This window comes from Micropterus dolomieu, linkage group LG17, assembly GCF_021292245.1.
Source record: "Micropterus dolomieu isolate WLL.071019.BEF.003 ecotype Adirondacks linkage group LG17, ASM2129224v1, whole genome shotgun sequence".
Taxonomy (NCBI): domain Eukaryota; kingdom Metazoa; phylum Chordata; class Actinopteri; order Centrarchiformes; family Centrarchidae; genus Micropterus; species Micropterus dolomieu.
The window spans coordinates 21,525,596-21,535,387 of record NC_060166.1 but is presented as its reverse complement, the minus strand read 5'-3'; the positions used below and the strand labels follow the sequence as shown (position 1 = coordinate 21,535,387).

Below are 9,792 nucleotides of genomic sequence, written 5' to 3'. Positions count from 1 at the left end.
CTGGCCCATTTCAGCTGTGGCCTACGTCGACTCTGAAGATGATCAATAACAAAGCGCGTGGGAGTACAAAGGAAAACACTCAAATAGAAGCATGTATATATAAAAAAACACTGTTAAACTCCCCTTGCTGGAAATTAGTCAAATTCTTTGATTTGGGAATTGATACACCAATAATGTGATGGGAGTGATTTCTGCACCGTGGACAGAGGCTGCTGCATAGTTCTCAACCTTCGGGCCGCGGACCTCAAGGGGGCCTCTTTAGAGTTATCAGACTACTGTCATTTTATTTACAAGGGAATTGGTGGAATGTATAATTTTCACTGTGTAGGCCTATAGTATAGCCTATTGTTTTATTTTATTTATTTTATAGTATGTCACCATATTTTAATACACATTTAATTATTTGTCAAAGGTTCAGTGTGTAAGTTTTAGTTGCATTGCAACAAAAGGCTCAGTCACCACTCACCCCTCCCTTTGCAAGCGCCTAGGACGCTGTAGCTTCAGCGGCCAACAGGCTCTGGCGGCTCTTGTGCTAAATAATACCTGTGGTCCTCTGTTTGTCCAGATATCACTTCTTTTTCTCTTCTTACTTCTAATAAACCAGAGGACTGCTACTACTTCTTCTTCTTTGTGTTCCTTCCTCTTCATATATGTATTCAACGTAGTGACGAAACACGCTCTGTAGAGCAGTTTGTTCGCTTTGGCTACTAGAAACATGGCACCACAACATGGCTACTTTCATGTAAGTAGACCTGCGGTTTATGTAAATAGAAATGTCTCATTCTAACATAATAAAAAAATAACGGTTCATTATGTTATAAGGTCTTTATACACCACTGAAAACATAGTTATGTATATTATATAGCATTTCTAAATATTTCATTAGCATTCTAAATATATTTCCTAAATATTACACACTGAACCTTTAAAGGGGCATTATGGAGTTTCCAGCGGCCACTAGCGGTGCAGTTTTAAGATTGCAACCAGACATGTGCTCCTACGCGTGCTCGCTTGAACTCATGAGCGAGCATAATCCGAAACACAACCACTTTCATACAGAAATCCTGCAATAAACGCAGAAACACCAGCATGCAGGCTGTGGCTTTTCACTCAGATGTGTTCAGGTTCTGTTACTTGAACGTTCCCGTCTCAGAGGCAGCTCAACACCAGCTCCGTAACGTTACTTTATTCAGCGCAGCGAGCCGCATATCGGCACAATCCTCCCGGAAAAAAGGCAGAGTGACAGCAGCTATAGACAGGCAGAGAGAACAGACAGAGCTTGAAACTCAGGTAAACCCCTACTGCAACATTACAGTAATAGTTTCATCAACTGCAGGTTGAACTAATCCATGCTCGTTACATGATCACGGTACATTTACTGCATTTAGCCGACGTGCTACATCGTTAGCTCGCCTGCTGCTTTCAGTAACTATCTTTATTATCTGTGTATCTTTCACCGGAGGCTCAGTAATGTCAGCACAGCTAAATGTATAGGATGATAACGAAACCGTTAGTAAGATGGGCTGAATATTATAACGAGATTGTGTCACACTTTATAATAATAAAACCACAGTAAGTAAATTTACTGTAGTGTCAGTGGATGGCTGTTCCTCTGGGTTGTATATTATGTGGGTCATGTTAGTTATAGCGACTGAGAGGTGGAGAAGCTGGGTACCTGAGTATTGGTAAAAGGCAATAAATCTAAATTGAAAGTTATGAAGCAAACAGCGGCAGGTCCGAGCTAATGTAGCGTTAGCTGGCTGCTCCTGGCTGCATCACTATAGGATAGTAAACAAATCGTTCCACATTTGCTTTTTACCTTTACAACATTTCTTGCGGGCTTTGACACTTTGACATAATAACTGTGGTACACAGGATGGTAATATGGGTCGCCTTGGTTGGTGAATTAATGTGGAAAGCGATCGGATACAATTACCAACTGCTCGGTGTTAGCCGGCGAGCTAACGTGACTTCCTCTGTGTTTCTCCAGCTTTACTAATGCTCACTTTGTTCTTACTGGAAATCATCTGAACCTGTTTGGTCTGATGGGCTTCAGCACATAAAACTTTATTGTTGTTTTGTATCCTTACATGGAGCCTGTGTTTTGCTGTGAGCCAGTTGTTTTATGGTGTTAGTGGACTGCATGTCGTTCGCTACCGTGTTGTCGCTGTAGTACGAGAGAGGCTCGGGAGCGCACACAGGGCTGAATCCGACCCGGAGACCTCACATTAAAACCAGAATAGTGGCTGATGCAAGCAACGGAGAATACAGGTGTGTGCTTAATTTCTAAGTGAGTTTTGAGCCCATTAACAATAAGGCATTGACAATTTGATTTATTAAAATCAAAAACTTACATATAGCCCCTTTAAGTTTTTTGTGTGTAGCTTGAAGGGACAACAAACTTCTTTTCGTTATATATGGACCCTTCCATAGTTATAGCCTACAACCTGTGTGCATCTTCACAAAGCTGAAAACAGCGCTGTTTGTCTGAGCTCATGATGCTCTCACAGGACAGAGAAGCCACAAACGTGATCTCAATAAACAAGGTACAAGGTTGTTTATTAGTCATCATACAGCACAAGGCTGCATAACGGAACGAAATTTCACACAAAATTTAATTAAGTGTAGGCCTATATTAAAATATGGTAACATATAAAATAAAATAAAACAATATATACAGTTATTTATATACATATACCAACACGTACAAATCCCGAACATTCCACAGTGCATTTTTTGAATTTGCATCTGGGATGAATGTAAACAGCAGCCACTAGATGACAATATGAAAGTTTCATCATCACAATAAACAGTCTGAAATTTGGAGTCCATCATCTCTAAGTTTGAGCACCACTTCCTCTCATCTTGCCGGATGCTTGTGCTGACAGCTCAGAACATGGACTACCTGCCAAGTGATTGATCCCAGATGTTGATGGGGCAGGTCTCCATATGATGACATAACATGATGTATTGCTGTATGCTGTATGATTAAAGTACAAACTACTACTATATAGTATTAGTACTTTTAAATTAGCTACCATAAACACCCATGAAATTAAAAGAATTATAAAAGTAAAGGGGCTAAAAAGCAAACTAGAATTCACACTGAATTCAAATTTCTGGTAAAAGTTCAATACCAAATAATACAAAAGTACAAGCATAGGTGTCATTTACACTGGGGACGCTGGGGACATGTTCCCACTACTTTTTGAAATGGCTGATTTGTTTCCCACCATTTTTTAAAGCATAATTTGTTTAAAGAATTGTTCTGAAATATTGCTTGCAGTTAACTAACAAAGGAAAGGTTTATTTATGCCTTTAGAAAGTTTTATTTGCATGTTAAGAAAACATGCAGTGCAATTAAAATATAGAAGAAACAAATGTGCAAAAAAGGTAACTTAAGCTAAAAAACAAAACAAGCTGATTATAAAATTAAAATTACCCAAAAACGTGCGCAACCAAAGAGTAACTTTAACAACTTTTTGTTGTTAAGAAGTGTCAAGTTTCTTTTGGCCAAGTTTTCCATTCTCTCCCTGTGAACATGACAAAAGAAGGAGGAAGACTAAATCATGCTGACATATGTGTTGCCTTAACAGGGATGATATTACATGAGAAAAGTTGATCTACAGGAGAAACAGAAACACAGAATGTCTGAGAGCAGCACTGCATTATTCTATTATATTTATATTTACTAAAATATTGTGTGCTACCTGAATTTTGTGTTTCCATTAACATAAATAAAAACATTTCCACCATAAATTGGTGCAGAAACTTTCACCAGAATGCAGGAAATGAAGTATTTAATGATCAAAATTTCCTGGGGGAAATTTCCTCCCCAGACACTCATATATCTTGGCATTAAGGATATCTTTAAAACACTCTTTAAGGATCTTTTCGTCTCATTCTCGTGAACCTAATATCACATATCATGATGTTTCGCGAGCTAAGTGTCTCTTCACACCCCTAATCTAAGCCCCTATGTCCCCACCACTTTTCAACACAAAGTGACGCCCTTGGTACAACCTTTGATAGTTCATCCAACTACAAATCTTTCCCCATTGTTTTGGATGATTTAATAAAAATGTGAGTTAACAGTACTGAAGCTTGCACAGGTTTGCCCAAAGAGATAAATACTATGCTTTTTGTGGTATTGAAGTAGATGTAGCTAACTGTGTTATGAGATACAAATAGAACAATCAAGTGTCACACTAGGCAGCAAATGCTCAAAGCTGGTGACATAGGTAGCAACTGTTGTACATAAAGTATATTTCCTCAAGTACTTTCCTACTTATGCTACTTTACACTTCTACTCTACTACATTGAGGCATATGTTGTAACTCTGACAGGGGTCATTAAACCTGCATGAGTACTTTATCATTTTTAATATGGCCTAACACGTTGGCTCTTACTTCAATCCCATTTTGATTGTATGAATTCATTACATTGTAGAATTGCTTCTTCTCACACCACCGCCATTTTGTATTAATACGTATTATTGTATCTAGACCTTGACCTCAGTGAACCAAGTACTCTATGGGCTGCTTATTTTACATATTAATCCCAAAATCTGCAGTAACTTCAGCTGTCAGACACACACCATATTTTTCCATTGATCTTTATTTTCACATTAAAACAAATAATGTTAAACATATGCCTTGGAATTTTAATTATAAAACAATCTCTGACAAAATATGAAAAAATTAAAACTGTCATATTTATGCTTACATGACAGAATTCTGTGAAACGCGACAGTTTGATGCTCCGGGAAAGCAGATGTTTTCTCACAACCTCAGTTGGTCTCCGTGGCTTCAGTATTCCATTTATTTTCCTCTTCGTGAAGTCCTTGAAAAGCTGCACAGTGTCAACAGTCTTCACTGTTATGAATTCCATTTAATAATTAACAGAGCTCCATAATTCACCAGAAAAATAAATGTGAGTAAACAGGGAATTAAAACTGGTAGTATTTGCTGGTTGCGGTTAAGAAGACTGGTATTTTCTTTAATAATGGAGCTAATGCTGTGGACCACCACATTTATTGTGTACGATGAGGAATACAAGGCAGTGAGGCAATACGAGATCATAACTGCTGCCACTTTCTCTGCAGTTACATCCGGAAATAGTTTTCCTTGTGTCCACTACCTACAACTAGAAAACCCTAGCATGCCTGCTCTCTGCATGATACAGTGTTTTTTTGCCAAAGGTCCCTCAGACTCATTACGACACTGATAAGAAGGGACATCTCACCTGGCTAATATGTTTTTATCACAATTCCTAAAAGCACACAGCAACATGATGAACAAATCTGGCATCATACATGTACAATTCCAATAATATTACCGCCTTATACTGTACATCATATTCACAAATAGAATTTAATAGAAAGAACTTCAATTGTCACCAGCTGTCTTCACTACAACCACAAAGTTAAGCTGTCCTAATCAAATTCAAATTCACAACAACAATTCAAAAAAGGGAGTTACTCAAACGACAATCAGCCACAACAACAATAATCTAAACCTTCCTGTCTTTCTCCCAAACAGTGCCGTTTCTTCAGCGCAGTGATGTCTTAATGTGGATAACGTGGACAAAGAGTTACATTTGTGGACGGTGTTTGTGTCACTTACTCTGCTACATTGCATGTTTCCTTCCAAGTCCAACCAAGTACAGTATGTTCTAGTCTGTTCACTGAATACGTGGCTTTGTTCGTAATATCGCTGGACAGCCTGGTTTAAGTATTAAGTGTTTTTCACAAGGGGGAGATTCACTGAACGCTGTGTTCACCTTATCTTTACACCACAACTTCTATAATAATAATAATAAATTACAAATATACACAAATTAACCTCCCAAACAATTAATATACATAAAAAAGCAAAAACACAAAACATAAATGGCATAACATGTTTCCATGCCATTTAAAGACCATAATGCTGTGATGTGAGCAGTAAGAGTAGGCAGCCATGTGTAATCAGTTTGCTGTATTCACACATCTCAGACACGCTTGTTCCAACACCAACCTCGGGAATTTCTCTGCATCTATTTTAGCTTATTGACAACTTCGAATTTAAGGCAGGAAGCACAGATACAGAAAGAGGTTACGAAGTAAAGACACCTCTGGTGTTGTGGTGTGCATTGATATCGCTGGGGTGATGCTGAGAAGTGTGCTGCCTTCCATTGGCCAAATGAAGAACAACAACTTCTGCCTGTCTGAAAGCTCCTACTGCAGACTATACACCATCACAGACCACTAAAGGAACACTTACAATCATTTCAGTTTGCACTGCAGCAATATCTGTTGTTGTTAAGCCTATCTTGTTTTTGTGTCATTATACAGACTTCAAGTGAACTCACAAATACAGCAACCTCTCTCTCTTTTGCTATTGTTATTTATCTATGAGCCACTGAAGTCAGAATCTACTCAATTTGGTTTTATTATAATTATAAGGAATGTTAAACCTGCCAATTTGTTCACGCTTGTATGAATAATTGTTCCTAAATGTTTTAATAAAGTTAAGCAAGGCATAAAATGGCGACAACCAACAACCAAATTTGCTGTTTTGGGTCATCAAAGTAAAATCTGATCCGTTTTATTTAAATGCCACTTGAAAGTATTTAGTAGTTATTCTTCAACCTATTCTCTCCCCAAGTCAGGGTTGGGATTACCATGACAGCCTTACTCTACAAACAAATGTAATCTTTAAATATACATATTTTGTGTTTATGTTTTTCTTCTTTAATATCAAAGAACCTGCCAAACTTTGAGAGCAAAGCTTGTGTTAGAAAGAGGCAACTAATTGATACCAAGCTTTCTGAGGTAGCAGGTGTTTTTTAGTTGAGGAGATTTGGTGAAAGAAAAAAGATTTTACTCAGTTGTAAAAAAGGTTATTTTGAATAACCCACGACAGTAAGTTAAAACAAAAAAATATTTTATATATAAACAATAAGGCTATTCTTATGATATAACTAAAGATATTTTATACTAGTTCCATGTTTTCTATTGATATAATATGACAGTTGGTGGGTTTATCTTAAGAAAGTGCCCTGTCCCTGTGGGACAGTAAGGCATTTACCTTGTTGATATGAAGAATCCTCCTTGTACCATTAGTGAGCCACTAATGGCACTTGAAGATGACTGTACCACACACACAGATACAGAAGCCTAAAATTAAAACTACAACTAAATGTTGCTTTTTAACATAATGGCTGTGTGTGATCTGTGTTTGAAGTGAAGCCAAATGATTACAGTTTGTATGCATGTATGAGAGATAGAAGGATCTCTCTTTGAGAATATCACACACACACAAGCAAAACGGTACCAAATCTCTGTGTTAACAGTAACGGGCATGTTTATGAATCTAATCCATCTCTAATCCATCTCCTTCTCTTTCTTGGTCTCCCGGGTGCTGCTCTTCAAAAAGTCGCTCCTGAGGAGCCGATAAAACAGAACAATGTTCATGGCCGTCATGATGGCCATACCCACACTGCCCAGCGTGTAGGCCAGGAGGGGAACCTTGTCCCTGTTGAGCACCAGCCAGCGGGTCATCCAGGCCAGCGTGTTGATGCGGAACACCACGTATGTGCCCAGGTTGATCATGCTGTTGACCCGGTACAGGGTGCCTGTGGCAATGTTGGCCATACGCAGGGTTTGCCTGAGGTGGAGGAACACAGAGTTTATCTCCACCAACAGGGCCACCACGGCAAACCCCACATAGCGGCAGGACAGCACCGAGAGGCCGAAACAGGTGATCACCTACAGGGGAAAACAGTGAGAAAGAGGAGAAGTTAGGTTACAATGGATGTGGTAGAGTATACAAAGGCAATCATTTCAATGCGTAATGTGCAGCATAGTTAACCCCTAATAATGATAGATCTTAGATCCTGAAGAGACTGGAGGGTTAAACTATCACCTGTACCTCCATATGCGCCGCTGTGGTGTTTCGAAGCTGACAAATATGAACGAATATTTTCCAGCAGTTTATGATGTAAGACCTTTTTATATACAGTCTATGTGTAAGACGTGCCCATCTTTAAGTATTGTTTTTAAAAGACCATAATATTTGCTAGTTTGAAAAGTGGATTTTGTGACAAACGACAGTAATAGCTGACACAATAGCAATTGCAATATGATTTGCGATATTGGAGGGAATTATCGTTTTTACATAATTATCCTTATTTTATTGAAAAACATTACGGTGTGATTTTTGCAAGGATTTGTACCAAACAAAAGGTGTTTCCTTAAGTTTGTAGAATATGATTTGCAGGCCAGGACATCTCTGCCGCATGACAATATTTAATTTAAAATGGTATTCTGACACAGATTTTGCTTTTAACAAACATTGTCCTGTGATTGAAACATTGCAGTATGCGTTATTGCGATTTTGATAAGTTTTCAATTAATTGTTCAGTCCTTATCTCTAATTATTCAATATCTTTAAATAATGGAGATTGCTTTAAATTGAGTTAAAGTAGTGGTCAAAGATTTTATCAATTTCCCTATTTTCACCCTCTTTCCTTGGCATTATCTTACTGAATGACGATGTGGAAGAGAGGACACCTCTACCATGACTAATTCCAGCTGAGCGGCACATATGTGAAAGTTTGTGCAGTAACTAATAGAAAATCTCCACAAGATGGCAGCCACATCCCTGAAGGCCAGTCTGAAAACACACTAAAGACAGGCATCTCAACCAATGCTGCCTGCTTACATTACACTGGAGAGTCAGAGGAAAGGATTACATACAGTATCTGATATGTTGTGACAGAGGTGTAAGCTGCTGTTTAAAACACTCTCAGCAGCTGTATTGCAGGTGTAAAATCCAGATGACAGAAAAGAGTTTATACCAAAACGCGCTGTTCGGCCAGCTCTCCACAGGAGCTGGCACCCACTCGCACCACCACATTCACCAGCTTCATTCACACTCAGAGCACACTCAAAGTGTAGCAGGAGGACAAACTGTGTTCAAACAGATTGTACTTTAGTTTCAGACCTGTTACCACCCTAAGCTTCATGTTTATAAATCAAGAGTGGATGGGTGGCAGTGAAGGGGGAGACAGTGAAAGAGCATGGACATGTAGAGAGCAGTCCAAAGCAGGTTGTGCCCTTAGTTAGTTAACACAGGTCATGGGATACACTGTGGCTGACTGGGTGAGAGAATGACCTTTACCAACAGTCATGGCTCAGTTGGAGGAGCACCTTGTGTTTGTGCATGAGTGTTTCGTATGAGGTCACCGGATGTGCTCTTTAACGCAGTAAACTCTTATGTGACCGCTGTAGTAGGTTAAGCAACAGGACATGTGAGGACAGTCAGCAGCACACGATCCCTAACTGGCCCTTGCATTATGTATCCACAGTAATGGATGGTCAAAAAGTTTCCTCACTGGACACATTTCATTTCACATGTTCTCATAGTTGTAATTGGTTAAGTCTTGGCAGCATTTCTTATTAAGAGCATTATAACGGCACTGCTTCCCCTTGCTCCAGAAACTATCTACAGTTTCAAATGTCATCAAAATGGTTAAGTTACAAGTCAATTGGCTATTCATTTTCAAAATATCCTGTCCTGTACTAAAGTGTTAGTCAAGAGGAAACTTTGATTTTAATGGCAATCTAGCCAGTAGCTGTTGAAATATCTTAATCTGGACAGACTTCGCTATCCTCAGGCCCCACTATTAACTGAGGAAAAAAAACATTAGTTCACTGTAAATTCTGCAGCTGAACAAAAAAAACAGTGACTTGAGGATTAGCCCACACACACACACACACACACACACACACACACACATCACCACAAA

The 9,792-nt window shown here is 38.8% G+C and overlaps 1 protein-coding gene across 1 annotated transcript in view; it reads right to left on the bottom strand.

Annotated features, from left to right (window-relative positions):
* Positions 1 to 4,599: 4,599 nt before the first annotated feature.
* tlcd2 (TLC domain containing 2) overlaps positions 4,600 to 9,792 on the bottom strand; it is a 24,451-nt gene continuing 19,258 nt past the window's right edge. The window contains exon 4 of the mRNA XM_046074510.1: positions 4,600 to 7,750. Coding sequence (XP_045930466.1) covers positions 7,367 to 7,750 — 384 coding nt within the window. The 3' untranslated portion in view covers positions 4,600 to 7,366. The remainder of the gene's footprint in view (positions 7,751 to 9,792) is intronic.